Raw genomic sequence first — 15,290 nt, forward strand, 5'->3', positions numbered from 1 at the left:
ATGCTCACAGAATCATATATGTCAGCCAACATCCCAGACTCCTCAATCACCATCCCTGGGTATGTCCTGTCCCACCAGAAGTGGCAGGACAATGATATAAAGTCAGGAGGGAGTGGCCCTGAGAGTCCTCACATTGACTCTGGACCCCATGAAGTCTTATGGCATCAGGTCAAACATGAGCAAGGAAACCTTCTGCTGATTACCATCTACCACCCTCCCTTAGTACTGATAAATCAGTACTCCTCCACATTGAACAGCACTTGGAAGAGGAACTGAGGGTAGCAAGGACACAGAATGTTTTCTGGGTGGAGAAATTCAATGTCCATCATCAAAAGCGGCTGGGTAGCACCACTACTGACCAAGTTGGCCAAGTCTTGAAGAACATAGCTGCCTGACCGGGTTTGTGGCAGGAGGTGTGAGGGAAAAGTCCACTTGACTTCATCCAATATAGCTGTCACAGATGCATCTATCCACAGCAGTATTGGTAGGAATGACCACCGTATCGTCCTTGTGGAGACAAATTCCTGTCTTCACACTGATGACACCCTCCATCATGTTGTGTGGCACTACCACCATGTTAAATGGGATAGATTCAGAACAGATCTAGCATCTAACAACCTCGGCATCCATGAGGCACTATGGGCCATCAACAGCTGCAGAATCATATTCACCACAATCTGTGGTGGAAGCTCATGGCCTGGCATATCCCTCACTCTACCATTACCATTATGCCAGGTGACCAACTCTGGCTCAATGAGGGGTATAGAACAGCATGTCAGGAGCACCAGGCATACCTAAAAATGAGGATCAAAGCCCTGCAATCCTGTCATATTCAGTGATGAATGGTGGTGAACAATTAAACAACTAACGTGAGGAGGGGGGTCCATAAACATCCCCATCCTCAATGTTGGCACATCTCAGCATGTGAGTGCAAAAGATAAGGCTGAAGTGTTTGCAACCATCTGCAGCCAGAAGAGCCAAGTGGATGCTCCATCTTAGCCTCCTCCTGAGGTCCCCATCATCACAGAAGCCAGTCTTTAGCCAAAGTGTTTACCATCTACTAGATGCACTGCACTTATTCTTCAAGACTTCTTCCACAGCACCTTCTAAAGCTGTGACCCCTACCACCAAGAAGGACAAGGGCAGCAGATGCATGGGAACACCACCCTGCAAGTTCCCCTCCAAGTCACACACCGTAAAAAAAGTCCAATGAAGCCAATTACCGCCATTAAAGCTGTAGGAAGCGTATGGCATAGATTCACGAGGATGATGCCAGGGATGGGAAACTATACAAGGAGAGAATTCAGATACTGGAAATATTTCTACTGGAGCAGAGAAAGCTAAGGAGGAAATTTAATAGAGGCTTTTAAAATTCTGTTGAGTTTTGATAGATTGAATAGTGAATGCTCTACATAGTAACAGTTTCACAAAGAGGAATTTTGGTCCATCTAGGAATCACCCCTCCATATCTACAGTATTCCCTTACTGCATTTTTAATAACCCTGAACCCGATTTGCTGAAAAGAATCTATTTAGTACCTTCTTGAAATTCATTATGCTTTCTCTGCTGTTGGCATTTCACTGCCTGTGGTGGTAATCTGTTCAATGTACTTACTACCCTCGTAGTATAAAGGTCCCTCCTGTATTTCCCATTTTGTTTTGTTTCCTTAATTTATAAATACGACCTCTTATGCATAAAGTCTTTACCTTGCTAAAGAGCTTATTTGGATCCAATTTGCCCAATTTTTTCTTAATTTTGAACACATCTATCATATTCCCTTTCAGTCTTCTCTTTTCAAGAAAGGAAGATCCAGGGCAATTAATTTTTCTTCATTCCAAAAGAACTGGTTGAGGCAGAGTGCACTGCATCTTTTAAGGAAAATGTTGATAAATATTTGAAGCAGAAGTATATACAACTCTGAGAGAAAGCAGGTAGAGAAAAAGGAAATCCAGATAAATTACAGTCTGGTCATATTAAATTAACTGCAGTATCCTCAGTGTCCTGCTAAAGACTTACAGACCAAAAAGTGCCAAGTTCAATTTCCAATCTGTGTTGAGCTTCAATACAGTTCTGGGAATGTACTGTATTGTTTTTCGTTTAGTAGTTCTTGGGATATAGGCATCACTGGCAAGGCCAGCATTTATTGCCCACTCTTAATTGCCCATGAGAAGGTGGTGGTGAACCACCTTCTTGAACTGCTGCAGTCCATGTGGAGTAGGTATATCCACAGTGCTGTTAGGCAGGGAGTTCCAGGATTTTGAACCAGCCACAGTGAAGGAACAATGTTATAGTTCTAAGTCAGGATGGTGTGTGACTTGGTGGTGTTCCCATGCATCTGCTGCCCTTGTCCCTATAGGGGTAGAGGGTTTGGAAGGTCCTGTAGATGCTGCACACATTGTGCTGCTGGTGGAGGGAGTGAATGTTTAAGGTGGTGGATGGGGTGCCAATCAAGCAAGCTATTTTGTCCTGGATGGTATCAAGCTTCTTGAGTGTTGTTGGCGCTATCCTCATTCAGACAAATGGGGAGTACACTATCATACTCCCGACTTGTGCCACGTAAATGGTGGATAGGCTTTGGGGAGTCAAGAGGTGAGTTACTTGCCACAGAATTCCCAACCTGCTCTTGTAGCCACAGTATTTATGTGGCTGGTCCAGTTGAGTTTGTGTCAATGGTGACCCCCAGGATGTTGATGGTGGGGAATTCAGCACTGGTAATGTCATTGTCAAGGGAAGGCGGTTAGATTTTTGGCAATGGTCATTGCCTGGCATTTATGTGGCATGAATGTTACTTGCCACTTATCAGCCCAAGCTGAATGTTGTTCAGGTCATGCTGCATGTGGGAATGGACTGCTTCAGTATCTGAGGAGTTGGAAATGGAACGAAAGAGATACTTTCTTTTGGATGAATGCTTGCACCTTGGCCCATCAACCCATTCAGATGGATACAAAAATACCATGGCACGAATTGAGAAGAACAAAGATATCTTCCAGGCCACAATTCCTCTCTCAACTAATACATCACAACCATATTAACTGGCTGTTTATCTAAATTTCTGTTTGAGGGACTTTACTGTGCGTAAACTGGCTGCTAGGTTTGCCTATACAACAGTGACTATACTCCAAGGAGTATTTGATTGCATGGGAAGTACTTTGAGATGTCTTGTGGATGAGATGACATGCTATTTAAACATGGGCTCTTTCTTGGTTAACCTCAGCTAGGGCTGTAGTTGAGCAGTACAATGGTTTCAGTGCTCAGGGGTTATACAGGTACAGGAATATGCCATTCAGCCCCTCAAGCCTGTTCTGCCATCTCATTAGATAGTAGCAGAGCTCTACCTGAATTCCACTTACCTACTTCTGTTCTATATCCCTTGATACTCTTACCCAAGAAAAATCTATCAATCTATGTCTTGATAATTGCAAATGACCCAGCATCCACAGCCTTTACTGGGAGAAAGTTCCAGATTTCCGTGACCATTTATGTGAAAGAATGTTCCCTGATTTCATTCCTACATGGTCTAACTGTAATTTTAGGATTATGCCCTCCTGTTCTGGATTCCCCCATCAGTGAAAATACCCTATCAAATCTCTTTCATCATTTTAAACAAATCGATTAGATTACCCTCAAACTTAAGGAAGCACAAGCCAAGTTATTGCAACATGTCCTCATAACTTAACCTTTAAGGGAAGGCAAAAAAAAGTCTTCCAGGATTCCTGTTCATTATCTGATGTCTCCCTTGCAAATGTGCATGTTTGGTAAGAACAAGATTGGTAAGGCTGCAACTGGATTTGGCTGGGCTCGTGTAAGAACAATGAACCATATGTCAAAAATCAGCATGTTTAGAAGACAAATTGAGGAAAAAGGGAAAAATTGGAAAAAGTTAAGGGTTATTGCTGTGCTGAACTTTAAGCAATGGCTGGAGCATGATTACACTTTAAAGATGTTCAAGTTAATTGCCATTGTGAAAATACACCAGACTCAGCTCAATTTTCACATTTAGATGTAAGAATTTCTGCCTTGCAATCCAAAAACTCCTGATGTCAGTACCCCCCTTTAGATAAATACATTTGAAATCATTTCAGGCAAACAGGAGTAGCTGCAACTTTTCTAACCTTACATTGAGATGGCTGTGGAATATGAGCAAAAATATTTGAATATTTTATATAATCTGATACCAACAAGAAGCCTAATTCACAACTCCAGACAAACAGGTTTTACAGATTTACCTGTTGGTGGTGTTAACATTGAGCAGAATTAAAATTAAATCAATTAAGTACCATTTTAAAAAGCATTTGCATGTAAATCCCATGAAACTGAAGTGTTTATACAGCATTCAGCACACTGTAGGGCAAGATGCAGATATGCTATTGTACTTTCACAGCACCAGTCACTGCTTTCCACCCTGCAGAACTACAGTGCACTGTCAATGTTCTTTTAATGTAAATGCACAAAAGGAAATTCATTAAGTTATAAATAGATGTGCACAGTTTACAATTTATTTCCTTCTGGCACGGATGTTTAAACAGCAATTCTGTTGCGAGCATACAGTTTATGTTAAAACAGGCTATTCACGTTCCAAAAAGTCATCATTTTTGAGGCTAGAAAAGAACTTACGGTCAATTGATGGTCTTTGGATTCTCCTCCTTCCTTCATGATTCTTGGCAGTGGGTCGGATCGTACAGTACCTGCTGCATAGCGCTGGGTCCCAGTGACAGAGTCACGATCACAAGCAAACCCTTTAAATCTCACATCCTCGGGTGGGTTCAGTACTTTCCACTTTCCCCTCGCACAGCCCTCAACACATAAGAGAATTCAGATCCACAACTTTATCACAAACTACCCAAATACAGATTTTCTGATTCGGACCAGTGCGCAATCTTGTAGTTTTTTTTTTAAAGAATATAAATGTCTATCTTCCCTTGGAGGCTGGTCTTCTGTGGTTATTTTGTCCTCTTTTAATTTTTAAGCTTCCTAAATGGAAGCGATGCTATTCCCAGTCGCTGAACCAGCGAGGTGCGTTCTATCTGCCGATCCTTGAGCTATGTGTGAATCTGATCTCTATCCTGCAGCCCGAAAGACTTTCAAGGCTGGATTCTGTGCTCAAGAAATCTAAGCTGACACATAATCGGCCAGGTACGTGCTCACAGAGGCCGCCTATCGGGGACCCACAGTCTGAGCACTCAGATGCCCTGCAAACAGCCCTCAGCTTCATCCCCTTATTACTCAACACCAGGACATTTGTTCTTGAACTGAATATAGAATAAAACTAAATGACAATCACTCAGCTCTTTGTTAGTGAAAATTCTAAAGTTAAAAGGAAACATTATCAAGAAACTTCAACCACAGGTTCTGCTGTACATTCATAATAGAAATCTGCTTTCCAGGAATAATTTAAGAAGGGGGTTGTTGGGTTTAAACTACACCGCCACCGATGGTCTGAATTTGCAGATAATAAATCAAGTACAATTCAAGGTCAAGTACAAGGCCAATTCTGCAAGCAGTTTTTGCCAACAGTCCCAGGAAAGCACCTGGAACAATGCTACAGCTTCCAGTCCAGAAACACAGAATGGTGAAAGCACAGAAGGAGGCCATTCAGCCCATCGTGTCTTTGCTGGCTCTTTGCAAGAGAAACTCAGCTCGTCCCACTTCCCTGCCTTTTCCCTGCAGTGCTGAAACTTATTTGTCTTTGGGTAATAATCCAATTCCCTTTTGAAAGCCACGATTGAATCTGCCTCCATCTAAGCTAATGTCAACCTGTTGCCAAAGGTGGGCTAGTGCTTTAGATTTGGGTTAGACAGAACCGATTGGGATCAGTGAACAAAACCAATACATGATTCATGCTTACGTAATAGGAAGTTCTTATAAATAGTAAGCTGTGTTGGCCAGATACTTACATAATTAGCAGGTGTTTGCAACAATAGATACCCGGAAGGGGGTTGCAAGACTGTAAATTAATCAAGTTGCTCTAATAATGTCATATGCTGTGAGATGAAAGCTTTTGCAGTCATCAGTTTCATCAGAAATATATCATATCTTACATTATTAGATTAGAGATACAGCACTGAAACAGGCCCTTCGGCCCACCGAGTCTGTGCCGAACATCAACCACCCATTTATACTAATCCTACACTAATCCCATATTCCTACCAAACATCCCCACCTGTCCCTATATTTCCCTACCACCTACCTATACTAGTGACAATTTATAATGGCCAATTTACCTATCAACCTGCAAGTCTTTTGGCTTGTGGGAGGAAACCAGAGCACCCGGAGAAAACCCACGCAGACACAGGGAGAACTTGCAAACTCCACACAGGCAGTACCCGGAATCGAACCCGGGTCCCTGGAGCTGTGAGGCTGCGGTGCTAACCACTGCGCCACTGTGCCGCCCTGAATTATGCAACTACACAGATTGAAAACTAGAGTGAACTAATTTTAGCTATCATAGAAATTGATTTTTTACTTGGTATCAAATCTAATCCAGAATCCTGAGAATGTGTCCCTCCTCTGAAGGCTGTTAAGATAATAAGTAAAATGAGCTTGGGCAGTCTTGATTTAACTAATGGATGGAAGTCCATTTATTTCTTTTTATTGATAAAAGGTGTTGCTATCGGTACCCGCCTGGGTGCTAGCTATGCCTGCCTTTTTGTGGGATATGTGGAATATTCCTGTGTCAGTCCTACTCATCAGTCCTACTTGGCATCAGGTGGCAGGATCGTATCTCCAAAGCAGAAGTCCTCGAGGCGGCCAACATCCCCAGCATATACACCCTACTGAGCCAGCGGCGCTTGAGACGGCTTGGCCATGTGAGCCGCATGGAAGATGGCAGGATCCCCAAGGACGCATTGTACAGCGAGCTCGTCACTGGTATCAGACCCACCGATTGTCCATGTCTCCGCTTTAAAGACGCCTGCAAACGCGACACGAAGTCCTGTGACATTGACCACAAATCGTGGGAGTCAGTTGCCAGTGATCGCCAGAGCTGGCGGACAGCTATAAAGGTGGGGCTAAAGAGTGGCGAGTCGAAAAGACTTAGCTGTTGGCAGGAAAAAAGACAGAAGTGCAAGGAGAGAGCCAACTGTGTAACAGTCCTGACAACGAATTTTATCTGCAGCGCCTGGGGAAGCGTCTGTCACTCTAGAATTGGCCTTTATAGCCACTCCAGGCGCTGCTCCACAAACCACTGACCACCTCCAGGCACTTACCCATTGTCTCTTGAAACAGGGAGGCCAAAGAAGAAGAAGAAGTCCTACTCAGGCCCTCCATTTCCTCTTTTTCCAGTACATTGACAACTGTATTGGTGCCATTTCATGCTCTCACCCTGAACTGGAAAATTTCATCAACTTTGCTTCCAATTTCCACCCTTCTCTCACTTTCACATGGTCCACCTCCAACTCTTCCCTGCCTTGACTTCTTTGTCACCATTTCTGGGGATAGGCTATCAACCAATGTTCACTATAAGTCCATTGACTCCCACAGCTACCTCAACTATACTTTCTCACACCCAGCTTCCTGTAAGGACTCTATTCCATTCTCCTAGTTTCTCCATCTCCATCGCATCTGTTCCGATGATGCCATCTTCCAAACCAGTGCTTCTGATATGTCTTCCTTTTACCTTAACCATGGATTTCAGCCCCACCCACCCCCCCCCCACTGTGGTAGGCAGGGCTCTTGACCTTGTCTGTCCCAATTCCCACACTTTTGCTCTCACCCCTTCCCCTCCCTCCCAGAACCACAATAAGGCTCCCTTGTTCTCACCTTGCACCCCACCAGCCTCCGTATTCAATGGATCATTCTCCGCCATTTCCACCACATCCAGCGTGATGCCACCACCAACACATCGTCCCCTCCTCTTTCAGAATTCCGAAGGAGCTGTTCCCTCTGCGACTCCCCAATCACCCCCAGCACCTCCTTACTTTCCTATGGCACATTTCTATGCACGTTCAGGACATGCAACACCTGCCCTCTTACCTCCTCTTTCCATATTGTCCAAGACCCCAAACACTTTTTCACACAAAGAATAGTGGGTATCTGGAATAAGCTGCCAGAGGAGGTGGTGGAGGCAGGAACAGTAGCAAGTGGCATCTGGACAGGTACTTGAATGAGAAAGGCATAGAGGGATATGGAATTAATGCAGGCAGGTGGGATTAGTATAGATAGGCATTATGGTCATCAAGGACGCGGTGGGCCGAAGGGCCTGTTTCTATGCTGTACGACTCTATGACTCCTTGCAGGTGCTTTGACTCCATTATTGTTGTATCGTTGTTACTACTATTCTTTGCATGGACCTTATTTACTGATGCACTATTACCATTAAATTCTCTGTCCCTTCTTTTATGTCCAGCTGAGAGGGCAGACAGGACCTTGGTTTATCGTCTCATCAGAAAGATGGCACCTCTGACAGTCCAGTACTTGCTCAGTACTGTACTGAAATGTCAGCCTGAAGTATGAGAAAAATAATTAGGGCAGGTGACTGACAGCATGGTTTGAGGAGGCTTTTAAAATGGGGCAGAGAAGCAGCAAGACAGAAAGGGTTTCAGAAGATTGTAGAGCCCAGTTAGCTGAAGAATCTGCCATTAGTGGAGGGAGACAGTATCTCAGAGTCAAATGAGTACACAAACATGTAGGGCTTGAGGAGGTTGCAGAGACAGGGCTGGCAAAGTCATGAAGGGTTTTGAATTCAATACACTGGGGGACAGGGAGCAACTAGAAGTTGGTAAGGCCAGAATTGTTAAGAGTACTAGTTGGAGTTTATAAAAGCTGGAATATAAAAGGTCAGTGAGGAGACCATTGGAAAAGGCAAGTCCGTGGTAACAGAGTTGGAAATGGAAATAGGTTTTCTTGGTGATGGATAGAATATTTGTTTTAAAGTTCAGTTTAGGATCAAACTGAATGCTGAGGTTATGTTCCAGCAGGTTCAAACAAATTGAACAGCCATGATTTGGGGACTAGGACATAAAGCGTTTGCCAGGACCCAAAAAATATTGGTCTTGCTGATGTTAATTTGGATGAAATTCTGGCTCATCCAGAACTTCATGTCTGACCAGCAGTCAGATACCACTGTGGTGGTTCTGGAATCCATGGTGGGGGTCATATTTACATATGGAGGCTACAGATAATGTCATCAATGGGCAGAATATCGACAAAGAATAACAGGGAACTCAGGATCTAATCTTGCAATAGTCCTGAGGTGACAGGACAGCGCTGATAAAAAAAATCTATTTCAGAAATGGTATTCGTACAGTTAGGAGGGAACAAAGTGAGATTAATGTCTCCAGAGGTGGTTCATATGGGGGAAGAGGTCAATTGTATTGAATGTTGTAGACAGATTGAGGAAGAATATTGTACCACAGCCATGAAGATGATATTGTTGGTGACTTTGTCCTATATGGTCTTGATAATGTAAGTAAAGTGAAAACAGAAACAGAGGGTTATGTAAAGGGAATAATGGGAGATGTGTACGGAGCTCGGTAGTGATGATGCACTTGAGACACTTAGAGAGGACAAAGTTTAAGGATGGCTCATGTGAGAAATGGAAAAGAAATCATACTGATACAATAAAATGTTCCGAGTCAGGGATTAAGTTACATTGCTTTCAGAGAGGAAGAGAGCTTCACATCTGGTCAGCATCTGCATTGTACCGAATGAATAGTTGGTCCTGGCACTGGATGTCAAAAGTGGAAAAAAAAGTGATTTTTTGTAAGCTCAAAAATTCACCAAATTAAAAAAATATAAAATGTTATTTGAAGTTATACTTTTAGCAATGGTTTAAAGATGGCACAGACACACTGGCTGGTATATCAATGTATCATGCCTCAGATGTGGTAAAATATGGATTTACACTCAAAGTTCCAATCTATTCTGCTAGGAGATAGAGACTAGTTCTTTCCCAGCAGATGGGAGATAAAAACCAACATGCAAGTCACTTTTGCACCATTTTGTACAACTTCCAGTTGTTGGAGCAAGATTGGTGGCAGAATCCTGGAATTCTTCAACTGGATGTGTTATATGGGGAAAAAACAAAAGGGAGTGGGAATTTTTTTTTAATAAAAAATTATGTTTTAGAAAGTATCAACTCCATATCCCGTGAGAGCTGCAGCTGCCATTGCTGATCTGCAGGAAGTTTAAAAATTCCCTTAATATGCTTTGCACACAAAGTGGCAGGGCACATTGTACTAAGCCTAGGTGGTGCCTTGTTATCTATTTTGAAATTGGATAGTATTTAAAATGAGAGCAAGTTTATTAAAATTAAACTAAACAGAATATTGATTCAAACTAATAGTGATCCTTTGATTACAATTACCATATTTGCTTTTAGAGACATACGGGGCTAAATTTTACCAGCCCCTCGATGCTGTGGGTTGTGGTGGGGGGGTGGGGGGGGGGCCTGTAAAATTCTGCCGGGAGAGGCCCGCCTCGACCCCCAACGTTGTGAAGTTCCCGCCGCATATTACCGGCGGCCCCCCTACCGCTTGGTGGCAGGGCCTTCATCTAAGTATTTAAATGAAAATTAATAAGATGCAAATGACCTTACCTGCAGGTGGCGGCTGTCCCATGCCGATCTTATGGCTGCCAATCGCAACTCGCGTACACTCGGAACAGAGCTCTGAGGCGAGAAACTGGTGGGGAGGAGGGAGGAATAAAATTATCAGGGCAGGAGGAGTGGGGGAGCAGGGAAAGTATACCTATTGGTTGTGGGGATGGTGGAAAGGGGTTGAAGGGCAAAAGTGGAAGGGTTGGGGGGGAATTTCGTGCTGGGAGTAAAATACATTACAAACACAACAGACAGTAAACCATTGTGAGGGTTGGGAAAGGGCCTGCATGTTTTAATTTTTTATTTGAAATAAAAATTTTCCTACACCGCATTAAATATTTAAATTTACCTGAAGGGCTTGGAGCTATTTAAAACTGACGCCTGGCGTCGGACACTGTTGCCAGGAACGCGGCAGCCACCCCCTCTACTTCATCGGGGGCAGCTGCTCTGCACCCTCCATTTAAGTTAGTTCCTGCGTGTAATATCGCGCAGGGCTGTGCGGCGTCACTTCCGTGTCAGAAGGCCGCCACTTTCATAGTGCGCCGCTGTGGAGCGCGGCATGCCAATAAAATTCAGCCCATGATTATTGGTGAAATTGTAGCATTACATTGAAGATGTAGCAGTGAATTGTAATGGTAAATCTAAGACATCGCAGGTCATAGGGTACAGTATTAAAGGTGGATCCATTAGTAAGTTTACTTGTAGTATATGTTGTAATGAACTGCATATTTCATAGTTTTTGTTTATTGCAATTGTTGGAAATAAAATAAAGTCAATTTTGAATTGGTGATCAAATCACTATTCTTAAGATTGCCAGACAAATTAAAATACATAAATTTTGATAATTAAAAACACTTTGATGACAACATACCAGCGTTGCTACTTTGCATGTAAGCTGTTTGTGGGTCATCATTCCTGAAATCTGTCTCCATTGCTGCACTGAGACACAATAGTAGTACGAGTGCTGCTGCAGTGTACTTACTGGTGATAGCATTTAAGTATCACCTTTCATTAAAAGGAAATGTTGATGGAGATTAATTTAATTCATTATGTAAAGCATATTCAATTAAAGGGCTGAATAGCAGCCAACTCCGTTCCCAGAACTAACAAGTGCTAATTTTGAAGAGAACCGGAAATTGGTTCAGGTATCCATATGCAAATGCAAGTACAGATTCTGACAAAAACAAGTTTCTAAATGCAAGATGCACGGCTTCTTTTAACAAGCAACCTACTAACGAGAGTATTGTTCAACACCGGGGTGTTGCCATTAAGAAGCTTCTATGATGACAGAATCTGTATAAACGTCTAATATAGTTAATTCTATTGTTAGTCCATGTAGGCTCTGTTTATACAGATTTCTGTGCCAAATACTATTCACTCGCTAGGAAGGCGGGCAGGTAACCTACAGCCAGTCCTGTGTAAACGCTGCTCTAGAGTGGCCAGTTTTGCATAATGATTTACCACTGTTTCCAGTTTTTATTGGATTTATGTTATTTTTGCTTATACATCACTGTCCATTATATATCAGACTGATAGTTAAGCCTTTGAATACTGCAGCAGGATTCTAACCAAGATAATGTTAATCTTCTATCTAAAAATACTGTCACATGAATGCTTTTGTTTATTCCTGAGATTCATTTCGATTTTCGGTAATGTAAATCATTAGTATGAGTTTTATGCTATTCAGAGCTCAGCAGATTAATTTGCAATCAACCTGTTTGATTCACAAGAAGTAAAGGTTGTTCAAATCTGAATAATTAAGCTGCTCATATAAGTGACAAAAAAGACAACTTTCCAATGAGTTGCCTTCAATAAAGTCCATTGAAAACTACTGAAAAAAGAATGAAATTCAGAGGATAAACTAGTAAACCCTGGAAACAAGTTCTAGAGGCCTTTAGTGAAACTGATGTAATGTCTGATCCTCACTTTCCCAGCTCAGATATTGTTTATTCAGTTGGCATGAGCATATCAAATGTCACTATGACCTTTCAATGAATTTAAGAATGCTGCAGCAGTTACCTATAAAGTGACGATTTGCACGAGTGAGTATTTCAATTTCCCTTTTGTTGAATTATCACTCCTTGGAGGAATGGCAATATTGCTGACAGAAAAAAAATTAAAACCTACAGAGCGAACAGTATAATGGAGTGTCTAGAGGAACAAAGATGAGAGTCTGTTATATGGATTCATGAACAAAGATATTCTCATAAATATACAATAATGATTTAGCCAACTGTTGGTAATTCAGTTATTTTGTGCACTAAAATTCTTTAAATAATCCAATCAAGCAGTTTGAATAAAACAGCAACTCAGGATTTTTTTTTATTGTGAATTCAAATTACGTGACTTCAAATTATCAATGACAATTTGCATTTATATAAGAACAAGAGTAGGCCATTTAGGCCCTTGGGCCTGTTTGCCACTCAATGAGATCGTGGATGATCTGTGACCTCATTCCATAGCTTTTCCTGATATTCCTTAGTACCCTTTAATAAGAAAGATCTATCAATCTCAGATTTAAAATTAATTGACTTGGCATCAACTGTTGTTTGCAGAAGAAAGTTCCAATGATACAACAATAATGGAGTTGTTTATTAATCAAAGCATAAGGAACAGGATTTTCAAGAGTTCAGTAAAATAACTGAAGAATGCTTTTTTTAAATCTGCATGTTAATTTTCCCCCAGATGCCATGTGTGATCACATTTTCAAACAAAAGGGTAGTTGCTTCAGGCTTTACATGCCCAGGATGTTTAGGGAGGAATTTGAGCACCTCTTGGAAATAAGTTTAAGGCTTTCTCCTCCCTGTTGTCACTTTATGGGCCTGGTTGTTACTGATTTAAAAATTGAAGTTTTCCTGTCCATTATAGAAACAGAGAAAAATAGGAGTAGGCCATTCGGCCCTTCGAGCCTGCTCCGCCATTCAATACGATCATGGCTGATCATCCAAACTCAGTAACCTGTTCCCGCTTTCTCCCCGTATCCCTTGATCCCATTAGCCCTAAGAACTATATCGAACTCTTTCTTGAATATATCCAATGATTTGGCTTCAACTGCGTTCCATGGTAGACAATTCCACAGGTTCACCACGCTCTGGGTGAGGAAATCTCTCCTCATCTCAGTCCTAAATGGCTTACCCCTTATCCTTAGACTGTGACCCCTGGTCCTGGACTCCCCCACCATCGGGAACATGATCAACAACTGTAGAAGCAGCCAATAATAACCTGCCTCCATTTATAACCAAGAGATAAATGCTTTGATTTTGAACGACCCTGCATGATTCTTGCTCAACTGGCTGATACCTGGATCTTAACAAATAAAATGTTCTTTGTTCACTTCTGTACGCCCATTTTATTTGTACTCCTAGTACAAGCAATCCTGAGAGTAGGGCTGAACAGATAAATTAGGGTCAATTCAGTACTCCTAGTAAGACCAATCCAGAGAATAGGGCTGAACAGACAAGTTAGAAAACTTGCATAGAAAACTAGGAAGGACAAACAGCAACAGAATAAAGAATAGTGTAGAAAGAGCAGGGATTAGATGGAGAAGGCGGCAAAGCTGAATAGCACAGTGCTCTCTCCACTTGATAAACTTTGGGTCAGCTCTCTCTGCTTTATACTCTTGGCGTTGCTCTCTCCACTTTATACTCCTTTATACATGGCAAAACGTCCCAAGGCACTTCACAAGACCATTACTAATCAAAATTTTACACAAAATGTCAGGCAAACCCCCCCCACCTGCCAAGACTGAGGCACACATGATTTTGCCACATGAACATTAAAACTTAAAATTGCAAGCCCCAGACCAGAAAGACATTTGCATAATAACTAGCAGAGTTGGAATAAGGGACAAAGGACCATGCCCTGACCTATTCAACCAGACTTTGAAGGTGGGGCGAGCTAGTATTCCAGGTTGACTGCTAAGATAGTAGAATCCACAGACACAGAAGAAGTGGTCAGCCCAGTTTTAGTCACATGATTAGCTGGCTGTTGAGATTTGAACTTCCAGCAAGGGATTTGAACTCAGAAAGCTCCTGGCTCCTGGTTTTAGAAGACCTCTCTCCTGTCTGCTCCACCTCTTTCCCATGGAACTGAATCTTGTGAAAACACATGAACCTCAGAAAGAAAATGTCTCCTACATTAACAAGGTTTAAGAACAACAATGGGCCCTGATGAACTGCAAGACTATCTACAATCAAGTGAGCTCGAAGCACAGTAAGCAATAAACTCTTCTGATATTGCCTCAAACTCCTCTCTACTATATTTTCCTTTACTTTACTCTGTCCCTTTCTGCATGTGTATATCATGTGTGAATGCTAGCATGGGCGTGTCATATATCCATAGGCATAAACCGTATTAGAGTTTAATTTTAAGTTTTAACAAACTTTACTTTTCTCCTTTAAACCTGAGAAAACCTGGTGTGTTGGTTTCTTTGCCTTATAATTGGAAAGCTGTGAACAAGGATTCACAAAAAGATGGGAGCTCAAAACACTGTGTTTAAAAATAAAACCCTGTTACAATAAGACCAGGTAAAGATAGCAACAGACCCCTAGACACATTTCTCACCTGGTCGTAACACTAAGCCACAGAAGGCGACATCTGGACAGATGACCAAAAGCTTGATCAAAGAGGTGGTTTTAAGAAGCATCCTAAAGGAAGAGAGAGAGGAAGAGAAGTTTAGGGAAGGAATTCCAGAGCTTAGGGCCTTGGCAGCAAAAAGCAATGCTGCTAATGGCGAAGTGATTAAAATTGGGAATAT

The 15,290-nt window shown here is 42.1% G+C and overlaps 1 protein-coding gene across 1 annotated transcript in view; it reads right to left on the reverse strand.

Annotated features, from left to right (window-relative positions):
- kif19 (kinesin family member 19) overlaps window positions 1-5,073 on the reverse strand; it is a 226,481-nt gene extending 221,408 nt beyond the window's left edge. Inside the window, exon 1 of the mRNA XM_068058707.1 lies at window positions 4,615-5,073. Coding sequence (XP_067914808.1) covers window positions 4,615-4,653 — 39 coding nt within the window. The 5' untranslated portion in view covers window positions 4,654-5,073. The remainder of the gene's footprint in view (window positions 1-4,614) is intronic.
- Window positions 5,074-15,290: the final 10,217 nt, after the last annotated feature.

Source organism: Heterodontus francisci, chromosome 26 (assembly GCF_036365525.1).
Source record: "Heterodontus francisci isolate sHetFra1 chromosome 26, sHetFra1.hap1, whole genome shotgun sequence".
Lineage (NCBI taxonomy): Eukaryota > Metazoa > Chordata > Chondrichthyes > Heterodontiformes > Heterodontidae > Heterodontus > Heterodontus francisci.